This window comes from Hyperolius riggenbachi, chromosome 7, assembly GCF_040937935.1.
Source record: "Hyperolius riggenbachi isolate aHypRig1 chromosome 7, aHypRig1.pri, whole genome shotgun sequence".
NCBI classification, from domain to species: Eukaryota; Metazoa; Chordata; class Amphibia; order Anura; family Hyperoliidae; genus Hyperolius; species Hyperolius riggenbachi.
This window is the reverse complement of record NC_090652.1, coordinates 153,865,025-153,881,540: the sequence shown is the minus strand read 5'-3', so window position 1 is coordinate 153,881,540 and position 16,516 is coordinate 153,865,025. Positions and strand designations below refer to the sequence as shown.

The 16,516-nt window shown below is 41.1% G+C and overlaps 1 protein-coding gene across 3 annotated transcripts in view; it reads right to left on the bottom strand.

Annotated features, from left to right (window-relative positions):
• The window catches only part of LOC137524653 (myosin-11), a 162,134-nt gene extending 145,868 nt beyond the window's left edge, over positions 1-16,266 (bottom strand). For all 3 annotated transcript variants that reach the window (XM_068244767.1, XM_068244768.1, XM_068244769.1), the window contains exons 1-2: positions 16,178-16,266; positions 7,690-8,045 (exon numbers count right to left, since the gene is read on the bottom strand). In XM_068244767.1, the coding sequence (XP_068100868.1) occupies positions 7,690-8,028 (339 nt within the window). In that variant the 5' untranslated portion in view covers positions 8,029-8,045; positions 16,178-16,266. The remainder of the gene's footprint in view (positions 1-7,689; positions 8,046-16,177) is intronic.
• Between the last annotated feature and the right edge of the window lie 250 nt (positions 16,267-16,516).

Genomic DNA, 16,516 nt, shown 5'->3' with positions numbered 1-16,516 from the left:
CATACACACGCTGCTTCCTGTTTACCCGGAAGCAGCGTGTGTATGAGCAGCTATGAGTAGAAGACAGAAGAGGAGACAGGCGGCGATTGGAACCAGGGAGGTGAGTTGCCCTCCCTACACAGCGCTTCCCTGCAGTTACATTCGGAGGGGGGAGCACGGAGGGCGCCCGGGAGAGGAGAGGGAGGGCTGCCCTCCCCACGGCTGCAGCTCCCCCCTCCATTATGGGGGGGGCAGCTACCTATCTTACCTATCCTGGGGGGCACCTACCTAATCTAACCTATAATGGGGGGGGCACCTACCTAATCTAACCTATACTGGGGGGGCACCTACCTAATCTAACCTATACTGGGGGGGGGGGCACCTACCTAATCTAACCACACTGGGGGGGGGGCACCTACCCAATCTAACCTATACTGGGGGGCGCCTACATAATCTAACCTATACTGGGGGGCACCTACCTAATCTAACCACACTGGGGGGGGGGGCACCTACCTAATCTAACCTATACTGGGGGGCACCTACCTAATCTAACCTATACTGGGGGGCACATACCGGCCCATAACTAATCTAACCTATACTGGGGGGCACCTACCTAATCTAACCTATACTGGGGGGCACCTACCTAATCTAACCTATACTGGGGGGCACCTACCTAATCTAACCTATACTGGGGGGCACCTACCTAATCTAACCTATACTGGGGGGCAGCTACATATCTAACCTATACTGGGGGGCACCCACCTAATCTAACCTATACTGGGGGGCACCTACCTAATCTAACCACACTGGGGGGCACCTACCTAATCTAACCTATACTGGGGGGCACCTACCTAATCTAACCTATACTGGGGGGCACCTACCTAATCTAACCTATACTGGGGGGCAGCTACCTATCTAACCTATACTGGGGGGCACCTACCTAATCTAACCTATACTGGGGGCACCTACCTAATCTAGCCACACTGGGGGGGGGGGCACCTACCTAATCTAACCTATACTGGGGGGTACCTACTTAATCTAACCTATACTGGGGGGCACCTACCTAATCTAACCACACTGGGGGGCACCTACCTAATCTAACCTATACTGGAGGGCCCCTACCTATCTAACCTGTATTGGGGGCACCTACCTACCTAGCTTATACTGGTGGCAACTATACTGGCTACCTATATTGGAGGCACCTACCTAACTAACCTATTCTGGGGGCACCTACCTATCTAACCTAGGCTGGGGGCAACTATTCTGACTCCCTATATTAGAGGTACCCACCTAGCTAACCTGTACTGGGGGCACCTACCTATCTAACCTATACCGGGGGCACCTGCCTGTCTAACCTATACCGGGGGCACCTGCCTATCTAACCTATACTGGGGCAACTATACTGGCTACCTATACTGGAGGCACCTACCTGGCTTACCTATACTGGGGGCAACTATACGGGGGCACCTATGCCTGGCTACCTATACTATGCCTAGCTACCTATACTGGGGGGACCTATAGCTGGCTACCTATACTGAGTGCAACTAGACCTGGCTAACCTACACTGCGGACATGTATACCTGGCTCCGTGAGGGAGGGGCAATTTTAACCCTCGCCCTGGGTGCATTTTAGCCTAGAAACAGCCCTAGTCCCTTTGACCCCAACCTGTTTGCTTACAGAGTGGGAGGGCCGCCGAATCCCAGTGAGAGAACCAGAGCAATACGTGTGCTAGAAGTTGCTAGAAGGGCCGAGCTCCAATTTCTGTTTTCAGCTAGTGCAGTATCTTTCCTACTTTCTGCTTTAATTCTGATTAAAATGCATTTGTACGTCACAGATCTCCAGATATTTCACAATTCCAGTATCCAACAGTCAAGTCTTTATTTTATGTCACATAATATGGACAGAGAGCTGCAACCAGCAGGCAATTTTAATCGTCACCATGCTACAATAGTGTACACCACTTTTAAAATGCCCTATAATTGATATTGGGATTTTCCATTCACCTAGTACGACGATAGACACCATAAGTAGCTGCTGCACCACCACCAGGAAGTGTTTCAGGGAAAAAAGTTCTGCAAAGCCTTTCTGACCAATCATGTGTGACCTAATCTCCAGTCACCAGCTTCTTATCACTCTGGAAAGAAGGTGATGAGTTTTTGATAGCAGAGCATTGTCTAGTAGTACACAGTGATGCTGTAGGCATAATGTGCATTACTCCCCTGTAGCTGGAGCTTTGTCAGGCATCAATATGCACAGATTGGAATTGCCTTTCACTGCTGGATATAGGATTCTTTCCATATGATTATGTCATGACCTGACAGTTCAGTCCTGACAAGGCCATACACCTAACGAAGGACGATTGGTCCGCAACATGTAGTGTTGTAACCTGTCTCAATACAAAGCTATAATTGCATCAAGCCAGTGGTCTGCCTGAGCATTTGGTGTGAGACTGGCAACCAGATCGAGGTATCGACACTGTCTCCCAGGGCTCAGTTCCGAGAGTCTGCAACTCCCGTGGGGATTTTCCAGTATACTGAAAAGGCAATATGTCTGGAGGTCTGTGGCATATGGTCACAGCAGAAATACATTAAAATGAACATAATTGTTTTTTGAAGACCTATACAGAGAAGAAATAATTCACTACTTATACCACTTATTCTGCAATATTTCCTCATACAGGTGCTGGAGCCCCATGCAGACTGAATGTTTTCAGACATTCACCATTGTTGGTTCAGGACTTTATGTGTGTGTGTGTGTGTGTGGGGGGGGGGGGGGGGGGGGGGGTGCAGGTGTGTGTGTGTGTGTGTGTGTGTGTGTGTGTGTGTGTGTGTGTGTGTGTGTGTGTGTGTGTGTGTGTGTGATGGTGGTGGGGGTGATGGAATGCAGGTAAATGTATGTATTGCTTGCCTTCTTGACTGTATGTTTGGTGTACTGCTGTAAAAATTGCACTAATAATTATGTGTTAAGTGATATTAACATAGTGACCGATCATTTTCACTTTACTGTATTGGCAAGAAATAAAAAAAAAAAAGCTGATTATTTGTTGTACTTTTCAGTACTTGGCACATAGTTATTTTATTACTACAGCACTGTTAAGAAGTGCTGTAGAAGAAGTCTAAAGAACTCAGACTATATTGTTTTATGTATAACCAGGCTGAAATCCAATAACCTTTTAATACATACAATTGTTTCACCTAGATCCTTTAATAGCTGGCTGAATAGTACAGCTCACAGAACCTATGCTATGTCCCCTGACACCAAACTACAGCTTTTGTAGCCCCTGGAAATAGGTCAGGAAAACACACTTCCCTCTGCCTTTCTCTCTAGATTATCCAGACTAGTTAGCAGCATAAATTAGCTTTACCTCCTCACCCTCATCCACCCTGGAATGCCCAAACAGATGTGTAAAAGGACATAGAACAGGATATAAAGCTAATGCTAGGCATACACGGTGTGATTCTCCTTATCAATCGAGCTGCTGATGCTTTGATTGATAATTTCCGACAGGTTTGATCAGCGAGGCGCTCGATTCCCCGCTCAATACCCGCGGGCGGACAATGAGCAGAAAACGAGCGGAAGATAAGGAGCTCCCGTGGGGACGAGCGGGAATCGATCCAGGCGCCAGCGGGGACGAGCGGGGATGCGCCGGGATTGAGCCAGCAGCTCGATCCGGCGCATAAAACTCACCGTGTATGCCCAGCATAAAGGAAGTCCTCAATTGCACTTCCAGTGCGCTCATCCTAAGCACTTTTGCAACCAGGTTTTGGGTGAGAGGATAATGATGGCAAAACAGAGCATGTCATATGGGCTCTGAGGCAATGGGGGTCACCGAGGAAGGTGTAAATGTTGGAGGAAGGGGCACTTCATCCAAATTTTGAAAATGGGCCCATGATTTGTAGTTAGACTCCTGTATGGTAGGGGCAATAAACAATGATCCTAGTGTGGAGTGGATTGTGACATGCCTACATACTCCAATGTCAGGGTTATATAAATGCATAATAATAATAATAATAATAATAATATACTGTCTCAATGAAGCACCTGTATCACTTCCTGTAAAGCATGCCTGAGAAGTTAATCCAGATGTATCCATCCACATCTTATTGTTTATGGCAATCTGCTACAGTCTGTGGCTGTTATCTTCTGTCTTTCTGAACTTGAACTTGTGGATGTGGGGCAGCCACGTTGTAGTATCAGATATTAGTAATGGGTGTGAGTGTATGTGAATGTGTGTGTGTTGGGGGAGGAGTTGAGACAGTTTAACTGATTGAGGACCACAGGCTTACACCCAGTAGTGACCAGGCCATTTTTTACAATTCAGCACACTGCTGCTTTAACAGTTCGCTGCACGGCCATACAACTTAGCACACAAATGAATCTTGCCTCATCTTCTTGCTACCAACAAAGCTTTCTGTTGGTGGCATCTGATTGCTGCTCCAATCTGTATTTTTTAAAATTAATTTTATTGTATTTTTTTTTATATAAAAATGCCTATTTTCTTTTTAATTTATCCCTTCCCCCTCCCTCCCTCCTCCCGAGATCCAACCCCTGCGATCGCCTCTCATAGGCATCAGCTATGAGAGGGATCACTTTGTGAGCCTCTCCTGGGGACAGCTCAGTGACAGAGCTGTCCCCCGTACAGTGCTGCACTAGATCGCAGTGCTGTACAAGTAATTTCTGCCGTTTTTTTTTTTTTATTATTATTTGGAACATCCTCAAAGTGCCACAGTTGACAGTTTAACCCACTTATACCTAGAGATGTGCCCTATGTTCTCTACATCATTGTGTGTCCTAATATTCTTATAACCGTGACAAGGAAATAGAATATTTCATCTGCATTGGGAACTAATGTGAACTTCCAGGCTGAAAAACACCATTCTGAGTTTAGACTTCAAACCTCTCCAGCTCAAAGCTGCAAAAAGCACTTCTAATTGTTGTTTTTGTCATTCAGTCAATCATCATTTCATTTTCTAACCTCCAGCAAAAAAAAAAAAGAAGCTTTAATGTGTTTTTCTCATTTACAGCTAAGTGTTTATATGTTATTTCTATTTGTGTCACCAAATAGCTTTAAGAAATTGTGGACCCAGTTTTGGATAATGGTGTAGGAGCGCGGTTCACTGTGGTTCACATAAAAGCTTATTTAGCAATGAAAAAGCCCAGATAGCTCATAGCTGCCAAAAATGTCTATTATCGCGGACAAATAGCAATGTTTGGAGATGAGTCTCAGGAAACCCTTGCCAATAAAATGTCACCATTTTCTAATCTTGAACCGCTCTAGTATTCATATTTATAGGAATGGAAAGTCAAAGGAATTTTATAGCCTAATTATTCCTTTAGCATTTCTCTTACTGATTGCAGAATAAGCACTTACAAGTGTGTTATTTAATCATATTATTATTATTTAGTATTTATATAGTGCTGGTGTATTCTGTAGCACTGTACAGAGTCTATAGTTTTGTCACTAACTGTCCCTCAGAGGGGCTCAGAACAAGGCTGGATTTACCATAAGGCACTATAGGCACGAGCCTACAGGCACCTGATGATGGAAAGGTGGCTCACTCACCTCCCTGAGCACCTCCCTCCCTTCTTCCCTATTCAGAAGTTACTCACCCATTCCACTAACAGATCTCCCTTCAGTCAGGGACACCTCTAGCTACTTAGCATTAGGTAGCCAGAGGTACCCTCAGTATTAAGGGGCACCTGTAACTACCTACACTGAGCAAAAGAAGTAAGGAAGAAGTGACAGCAGGGCCAGCCAACACACTTGCGGCGCAGTTCGGCAGGGGTTTGTAGATTCATGGAGGTCAAAGTCTAAGGTGCAAGGATATCTGTGCTATAGGCTCCTGTGAGTAAATCTGGGCCTGGTTCTGAATATAATCCCTACCACAGTCATATTTCCATCATAGTCTAGGGCCAATGTTAGTGTAAAACCAATTAAATAACTAATCTGTATGTTTTCGGGATATGGGAGGAAATCAGAGTGCCCGATTGAGACCAATGCAGACACAAAGAAACAAACTCTATGCAGATACTGACCTGTCTGGGATTCGAACCAGGGGCCCAGGGCTGCAAGGCGAGAGTGCTATCCATTATACCATTGTTTTTACATGTGCCCATCCATTATGTTTTATTACCGTATGTGGATGGTTATATCTGCCAAACAATGCATTAGTTTTAACACTGCATTGTCTGATTATGACAGTTCAATGATTGGGGACCCCCATAAGGAAGAAATAGCTGTAATGGGTGACAACATGTTTACCATCACATTTTCTCTCACTAATGTCAGTTATAGTAATGTTTACTTATTTATGTTTAGAACAGTGTTAAAAATAAAAAAAGATTTTATGCACGCTAATAAAAACATTGCATATGAATCCATCTACAGTAGAATAATAATTAAAGTGAACCCTGAATACTTTTATAAAATAAAAGGTATTGGTTCTCTTCTGTAGCATGATTAGCTTCATACTATTACATTGTCTCTGTGAAGTTCCATTCCTCAGATATTTCTATATGTACACTGCCAGCAGGGTTATGGGCAGGGACTGGGAATATCTGAGGAATGGAATTTCACAGGGACAAAGTAAAATATATAGATAACTGTGATTCAGATGAGAGCATACAAATACCTTTTAGTTAAAAAAAAAAAGCATTGAAAGTTCAGCTGTTCTTCAGTATCTATAAAAGAAGATGTTATTATTGCTGTACATGAAGGTGCAAGTATCACTTGTATCAGGCAATCATTGATGGTTAGCGTTAGGGCACATGTCTTATGCCCACCCATTGTGGCAAGCAGATCAATCCTTCTCTAATCTGAATCTGAACAGAGAGGGATCAAATCCCCCATACACTATACAAAGATTTCCAATAGATTTCACCATGAAAGCTATTGCAAATACATTGAACTGCTTGCACTGTTTGATGCAGAGCAATGCTATAGGCTATGGATTGAACGTTGCTTGCTGCCCCACCATTTCGGATCAATTGAAATGTTTTGTCCAACATTAAGATCAATGTGGCTCATTGCGCTATAGATTTCCAGCAGTTTCTGCTGGGAAAATGGGCCTGCTGTAGGCTTAAGGTTAGATTACCATATGGTTGACAGTAACGGTTTAGTGATTCAATCATGACAGTATAGGTCAAAGACATTATTTCCAGCATTAAGGTTAAAGATTGAGTGTAACTTACAACTAAGTATGTTTGTAATAACATAAATTGAGTCATAGTCGGCAGCGGATTGCCCCCCTGGTTCTTCTCTTTCGTGTATTTTCTATGTATCTATGGTTGTGTTTCTACTGTAACTACTGTATGTTCATGCAGCACTGTTGCTGCATTGTATGCTATGCACCACACTGTTGTACCATTGTTGTTACTGTACCATTACCAACCCCGTAGTGCCAAAATCAATTCTGGGTACAACCCCTGTTGTACTTGGCGAAATACATTTTTCAGATTTCTGCAGTAGTGTTTACAAAATTTGGGCTATGTAGGTGTACCAGTAAAAAAATGGTCAGTGTTAGGTAGAGGAGAGTGGTAGATAAGTATTATCAGTGATGGGGGGGGGGGGGGGTCATTGCTAGGCAAGGGTACAGGGAAACTTAGGTGGGCAGCAGGATAGAATGTCCGGTCCGAATGTCCAGACATATTTACTTGTATCGCCCTAGATTTGCATTACACTTAGTCATACATAAATAGTAAATGACTTACATAGATGAGGCCAGAGAAGTATCTCTCTCTTAGGTTGTGCAGCACAGATGCTTCATTAAGGCAAGTCAGCTCCGCCATGTCCTCCACTTTGGAGAATTTTGGGGGGTTCATTTTTTGGATGTCATCTTTGTTGATTGTCAGTTTCTTTCCATTATCCAGTTCCACCAAGACCTCATCACCTTTCTCTTCCCTGATACTTGCAGCCTCAAATCCATGCTTCTCTGATGGTATCCAAACCTGTTTTTTGGCTGTCCAATCAGCCTGAGCAGCAGGGCTGTTTATATAGTCTTTATCCAAAAAAAGGAATTTTTCATCCTCAGTCATCACCTTTTGTGTCATTTTGACTCAAAGATCACCTAAAAGATAACAAAATCAAAACAGCACCAGTTAATACCAAATGCATTGTACTGTCTCAACCATGTATCCAAACTATTACTTTTTTATTTATTTTTTTTGCTATTACTCCTGCATTGCTTTCTTAAAACAAAAAGTGTTCACAATGAGTCCAGTCCAAATATATTAAAAAAAACCACAACATAAAAAAATAGGTGAAGGTCCAATTCAGGACAGTGGGAAACAGGGAGGAACCAATGCAAATCATTCCTTTCAGCATTAAATGGTAAGTAAATAGTGATGTATACTAAATTGCGTATGGCAGTTTCAGGCCATCTGATACGCTCCTCATCAACATCCTGGACATTTTATTTCACATGGAACATGCTGATTAAAATCTACGTTGTTTGGCACCTGTTATCTGTGCCAGGGCATAGATTTCAATCATCCCCGCTACACGTTCCCTCCATTCCCGCCGATTGCACCACTTTCTTGCCGCTGCAGCCCCCTTACTCTGCTGTCGGTATGTTAGCAAAGCTCCCTGAGCCAGTCAGGAGCCAATTTAATTTCATATCATAAGTTTATTTTCATTTCAGATTCCCTTTGAGGGCTGGTGCACACCGAGCGGGTTTTTTGGCACTTGCGGCTGCAGATACGCTTGGTCAATGTATCTCAATGGGGTGGTTCACACCAGAGCGGGAGGCGTTTTTCTGAAACACATACTCCCGGGGTGAGGCATTTTTTGGATTGCGGAGGCGTTTCTGCCTCCAATGTAAAGTATAGGAAAAACGCAAACAGCTCTGAAAAACAGCAGTTCAGAGCGGTTTTGCAGGCGTATTTGTTACAGAAGCTGTTCAGTAACAGCTTTACTGTAACAATATATGAAATCTACTACACCAAAAACACTTTCCAAAACCGCAAAATGCTAGGTGAAACAGAAAAATAAGAAAAAGTGTTTAAAAATCTGCTAGCATTTTGCGGATCTGCTAGCGGGTTTTGGTGTGCACCAGGCCTAATTGAGGAACTTGAGCATACTACCTCCATTTGTACCGCAATAAATAGTACCAATCAATTGCAAACCACGCAATATATGGAATCTCCCAATGCTAACATAAATAACAGATATAACCATTCAATCATCAATTATTTCTATGCCTTAAAGCCTAAGTTTGGCCAGAAGCGAAGCTTAAAATATGAACTGTTGCTGTTGTCAACATTATTAATCGTCTTTTTTGGCTTGCAAATTGCTCATTAACAATTTCCTAAAGGTTTCCTGAATGCCTCAACTGTTATTTGATCTAGACCTGCAGACTGCTGACAACATTACACCTGCTGAATTTACTACTGTGGTGTCAGACCTGTGTCAGACCTGCTGTGGCAACATTGCAAAGGATTAGGGGAGTTGAGTGTCTGTGGAGCAGTGGGTGGTTTCTTATGAACCAGAGCTCAACCACCCAACACAGAGACCAACATTGTTATTGACAGGATGTTGCAGACTTCAGTCTCAGACTGAAACTGCCTGTTGGCTACACAAAGCACATCTTTCTAAATGAAATAATTTGACAAATTCAAACAGAATCGGTATATGGCTGCATTATCACAAGTGAAATGCGTTGCAATAAATCAGGTGTATGTCAAGGAACATAACAAACAAATCATTCTTAAACCAAACATGGTAATGGAAAAGGAACCACATGAAGCGTCTCTGAACTGCAGTAAGCATCTATAGAGACCAGAGATTTCAGTAATCTATGTTCCGCCTCAATAACTAGAGCAGTGTTTGATCCTAGTCAAGCTAAAGGCTGGACTTTTGAGTCTGGGATTCTGGTGGGTGCTTAGGAAGGAAGACAGCCTAAGGAAGGATGAAAACGCAAAGTACCAATCAAGGGTGGTGGTGATGACAGTTTAAAAGGCTCAACTAGAGGAATAGGAGCAAGTGACACAAAGGGCACAGAGTTAAAAAGCTTATCAAGTGGAGACCTTAAGGTCATAGTGATAACAAGCAGAACTTCTTTCTAATTTAACAATCGGAACAAAGTACTTAAGTGACATAAGAGAGTGCAAGGCATTGATTGTATGAATCATCAATGTGTCATCAAGTCTTTACAGAATTATGTTATCAATTCAATGGAGCAAGAAGGCAACACCTATGACTTATGACAGGTACAGTAATATTAATCAGACAAGAATTTCCAATCCATCTGATTGGACTTATCTTGCCTCACAAAAATTAGCTGCCAGTAAAAATTGGCCAATACATTAAACATGAGATGGTATGCTGAGCTACTCTTCTCGTGTATGGCCAACTATAGCAGATACAAGTCTACAGATAGATCCATACATAATAATATTTTCTCAAGGAGTACCTCCTTCCGCAGGCACTTAACTCAGCAAGAACTATTCAAAGCTTGGGAGGGGGTTTAAGGTAGTTTTATCAGTTTTGCATTGTTAAAAGTGACCAGAACCAGAAGATTTCTTGCAACAGTGAGTAATGACAGTTGGGCAATAGCCCTTTACGATCTAATAACAGCAAATATACATGTTACAGGCAAAGAACGAATTCAGGCATTCTATAGAATGCCTGAAGCGATTAGGCAAAGTACGAAATGTCTGTTTTGTTACGTACTTTGCCTAGGCATTCTATAGAATGCCTCGTTCAGGCAAAGTGTAGAATACCCGGTTCTCTATAGAATGCCTGCTTTTCCTCCCCCACACTTTGACTGTAACAGCTGCATACCTATGCTGTCAGTGAGGCTAGTGATGATGATGATGATGGGTGCATGCATGCATGCTGATATTTCACTGTTTGTGGAAAGTGCTGCTGTGAAGAAGGAGCCTTCAGGTGCCGCCACCAAGGGGGAGCCCATGAGCAGAGGAAAGAGGAGAGAAAAAGCTAGACATATGCGGGGGGGGGGGGGGGGAATGGCAGTTGGGTTTTGGCAGTTGAAGGCTAGTGAAGGGGGAGGAGCCTGAAAAGCCCATGATTCAGCAACAAAAAAAATAAGTTTAGAGTCATGACACAATGCTCTACTTGGCAGCAAAAAACAAGCATGATTTTTTTTTCGTGAGAAAATAGAGGCATAGAGACTAAAGAAGAGACCAGCCATTGGTGAGACTGACAAATCAAAGCAGAGGCACAGACAAGAGAGCACTACTGAAAAAAACTAAAGTAAGGAAGAGAAAGAGAGCTGCAGACATAACAGGAGAGGAGAGAGATCACTCACATCTACAGGCGGTCGGTTATACATTCACTGTATAGATGTTACAGGCAAAGTATGAAATTCAGGCATTCTATAGAATGTCTAGGCAAAGTACGTAACAAAAACAGACATTTCGTACTTTGCCTAAAATGGTCAGGCATTCTATAGAATGCCTGAATTTCGTACTTTGCCTGTAACATATACACTAAATGCTATATACAATTATCCTCCCCTCCCCCAACCTAGACTTACCTCCAACCTGAGCCACATCCCCTCCTCCCAGAAGACACAAAAAGAGTAAGCAGCATTGGCCCTTACTCAATTAACTTTTTCTCTTAAGTTTTCTCCTAGGTATTTTCACACATCAATAAAATGCCTTTTAAGCCTCCAGCAAGCAAGAAAATACTCAGAATTATTTTGACAGTAAATTTCACCTACTTTTTTGCTACTTTTCAGCTTCAGAGTGCTGAAATGTTATTTATATAAATAGAAGATTATCTCCTAGCCGAAAAACTTAGCATAAAAAGTGAATTCAATAAGGGCCAATTGCATAAGTCTTCAGAAGTGCAACTACTAATCAGTCAACATGAATGTTGCAAAAAGAAATCCATCTATTCTGTCTTTTATGGACCATCTTTACAATCTTTCTGATGAACTGTTCCTGTTTTACAAAAATGATATCTATGTGTACATGAGGTTCTATCATGATTCCGTTAACCCCAATTTGTCTCCAGGCCATAAAAAGTAAATACTGCAGGGTTGGTTTATGCATCTCTGATAGAGATAAGTATTCCAGGATTCCTAAAAGCGATCTCAGCTCCAGTGCTACCCTGGATATGCTTTGTATTTCTGACTGTACCTACATTTCAGAGCATTCTCAAACCATATGGAAAAAATCAGCTGCCCTCTGATTACACCTATGACACTTGTCCAACCAAGAAAGATCACATTTCTGCTGTTCAACTTTACTAATGTAGCTTCTAAAAAGAAATGTAAATGCTAGTAATTGGTCTTGTGCTGTAATGCATACTGACCATGCAAACTATGTTGATGCTAGACATCCAAGGAAAACCAATCATGAAGGCACACTATTGGCACAAGCTAGCCGCATATACACAAACAGTTTACCAAGACAAGCATCTGTTTTTATGCCAACAAAAAAGGACTAGGTGTGGGTATTTTAAAAAAAATTATGTAAAGAAACTAAAGGAAGTTGTATAGAAGTAGTGAGCACCACAAATGGTATGACTATCTTTTACTGCCCATAGAAAACTTATGAGGATATGCAGCATGAAGTTTCCCAGACAAACTGCAACAACCATACTGATAAAGGTTTTGTGGATGGCTGCTTACAGACAAGAGATGTTACTTGATGTGAATGTCTTCAAACTAAAGTCTATGCAAGTAACAGGTAACTGCCACCCATTCCTTCTTGAAATAATTGAACAACTAAACGCCAATACACGTGATTGTGGCACGTTTTGCTCACTCCCTGCTCCTCATTCCCTTCTCCAGTAGAATAGATATAAATGTGAATGCTTTTCTGTGATCTTGTGTTTATGACCATGTGTGCTGGTAGAGCTTCCAGAGGGTAATCATATCAATCATATCATCATAATCCCCCCCCCCCTCCCCGTGGGATACCGAAGGCAAGACACATGTCATGAAGCACAGTGGAATGACCCTTCTTTTCCACACAGGATAGGAACTTATTGATGATAATTAGCAAACTAACGAATGTGGCCTGACTGACTAAAGATGGCCCAGCCTAATAGTTAGATAACATAAGCTATCCTGCAAACCTGGCTTAACTTAACTCCCTTCCACTTTACTCCACTCATTTGTAATGTAATCATCTCTAGTTTAGGGACATCATGTAGAAATTACATACTCTAAACAGTCACAAGTGTTTAATGAGTGCATATTTATTGAGGTGTTTTCAAAACTAATTCCTGCACCAGCACCAATTTAGAAGTTGGAAAATATATTTCCAGAATGAAAACAATGACTTGAATTGAATATTGGTACTCAAAAAGAACTGGCAACTTTAAAGGATACCTGAACCCAGGAAAAGCTACCTAATTTAGGCACAGAGGTATATTCATGCTGGACCGCTGTGCATTGTCTGTTCCCTTCCTTGTTCTACTGGACCCTCATAATCACTCCAAGAAAAAAATGACTTTTAGCTAAAGTCAAATTTTTAGACAGGAAGAGGCAGGCTTGCTGTGATGTTCCCTCCTAGCACCCTCCCATTTTGTCATCTTAATAGAAGTGAATGGGGGTGGGGAAGAGGAGGGTACTAGGAGGGAACATCACTACAAGCCTGCCTATTACTAAAGTAGTTCCTACAGTAGCTGGCAACCCTCCCTTGGGTCATATCGGGCAATACCAAGGTTTGCTGAAAGGTTTGTGAATTAGAAATTGTGTGGTTACAGTCATGTGCAGCCACATACATTAAGACGTTTTTTGTTTTTTTTTTTACAATAAATGAAGGCCATGTTTGGAAGATAACTTATGTTTACTAAGGATGTCCAGTCCATGAATGGCTTTAAGATACAATATCAATGTGATAAAGAATTTAGTAACGCTTGTTATTGTAATCCATGGTTTATGCCAGACTGTTAGTGAGCATTAGTAAGTGACAATCAGTAGTACTGACTGCATACATTTTCCAGCAAGCAAAAAACTTTCCATTGGTAAATAGCAATTAATCAGGAGATGGTAACCTTGCTGGTTTAAACTAGTTGAATGAGCTGGAAAACTGCCATCACTATTGGTGTTTAACAATATTTGTTTTTGATTAAAGACTGGAAACCCAGTAATATCCATATTAAAGTAAGGCAACATGATTGAAATACTGCCTTAAATACTCAAATTACTTGTTCAAATTATGAACCAGTTCTGAGTCATCCAACACAATATATGAGAACAACCAAGAATGTTGCCAGCACTAATGATAAAAGAAAGCCTTTCAAGTTTCTAGATTTCAGCACCAATAGGACCATTTCCACTGCTGGACATCCCCAGTAATTAGCTTCATTAGGGCAAGGAAGTAACTAATGCATGGAAAGGCCCTTTCAAGTAAGCCATTTCCCACTGTCACAGTTTAAAGCATAACACTCATTAAAAAAATGACGTGAGTATAAGGGTGGTGTGTGGGAAATCTGCAGATTGCAAAATAGGATGTTAGTTGCACGTCTGGCTTAGTAATAAAAGAAAGGGTACTAACCAATGAAATGACAATGCACTATTAGGAAAACTAAGGCCAGAAACCCACTAGGAGCAATTTTCTGAGCGATTTACGATTTGAAAACTTTTGCTAATGTAATGCTACTGTATGGGTGTGATCCCACTTGAGCGATTTGATTTTATAACAATCCCCATAGCATTGCATTAGCTCATAGTGGGTTTCTGGCCTCAGGGTACATTAAGTACCATGTACCTTTAGCAGTTACTAAAACCAGTAGCCTGCTAAAAATACAAAGACATACAACAGCTCTTAAATCTAATCATAGGCTCATCAGCAAAATTAACAATTTTTGCTCCTCAATTGACTAGAATAGAAAGAAATTTGCAAATACAGTACATCTGTTGCTGATAAGTCATGCATATAACAATATGACCAACTCGATATTTTAACCATCAAAACAGTATGTTTTCCTAAGTAAAATTTAAATGGTATTTAACCAAGATGGTAATTTTTCTATACTACCAACAGATGTATTAAGCAAGGCTTCCCACCAAGAAAAAAAAAATCAGGCGTACATCCATGACAAATCTAGCATGTCACTCATTACTTAATCTGATACATACAGTATATACTTTCATGTATATGTGCATCCTTGTGTCTACAATCCTAGACACAGGCAGGTGCAATAGTTCTATGAGCCGCTAGCATTTCTAATTTATTGTTATTGCCAACCATTTTCTAATTCAAACAGATGCACATGTTTGACGTAGTCAGCAGCATGTTTTATACTGGAGCGGCAAATGTATGGTATGTACAGGTTAATCCACCATCTTGTGATGTATATCTCTCATAATATCTTCTTGTCATTTGCACTGGCCTGTTGTGCAACATAACCGATACATCTCCTTGATTATTAAATTAATAATTATTTTTGTTTTTAGGAAGGCAGAGAAATTCCTTTGGTTATAAAAAAAAAACAAAAAACGCACAACTGCATACAGGTCCACTATGCAAAATAATTGGAAGTGGTGCAGGATTGCTCTCATGTAATTCTTCTTCTTTCAGCATATAAAATAAAGATGGTAAAAATAAAAGTTACTATAAGGCATAAATTAATCATTGTGGCCAAAAGCAAGTCTCCAACTATGGTCTTCAGCTGATGCTGTTGCATGGCACCATATAAGGTCATGCTACCTAAAGACACGATAACTTATTCAAACAAAGACCTTTTACGGAAAATGTTTCTGAAGAAACTAAAATAAAACATGCAGATGCTAAACAGGGATTTAAATCACTGGAGCCTGCCAAACACTGTCACAAACACACGCTGTCTCCCAGCTGGGAGTCCTATAGCAGGTGAAATGATGTCCAGCCCAGGTACAGGCAAGTAGTCCTGCCTTTTCTGGCAGTTAAAAAGTTAAGAGGCCAATTTGAATTGCCAAAAGGGATTTTGACGATATAAAATGATGAAAATACAATAAACAAATGTCTAAAATTAGTAACAAGGAAACAATACATTTATTTTATGTAGTACTTATTCTCTCTCAGTAAAGACACCACACACAATAATCATAACATAAGCAGTTCACCTCTGTAACAATGTCAAGTAGATAGTACCAAAAATCAAATTATCCTATGCTCACATGACAGCAAGAGTGATATATATATATATATATATATATATATATATATATATATATATATATATATATATATATATATATATCACAACTTAAATAATAACATAATTGCAATGTCTACTTACAGAGGTCCAATTACTTAAGCAGAGCTTGAATTGAAGACAGAGTGTGGAACCTGTACAGCTCACAGCTGGGACAGTCCAAATTCCCCTGGAGTTTGCAGTCCCTCTATATAGAGAGTGGGAGTGAGAGGGAAGGGATGGAGGGAGGGGCTTAGCACTCATTCACTGTAGGTGCAGGCTGATGGAGCACCTTAATATGAGGAAACTGTACTCTAATAACTCTTCAGCTAACACTCAGTGGCACGGAGATAATACTCTACATCCGCTGAAAACGAACATACAAATAAAACAGGTCAAATGAGATTTTTTTTAATTTGGTGATTATAGCATTATAAAAGTTTA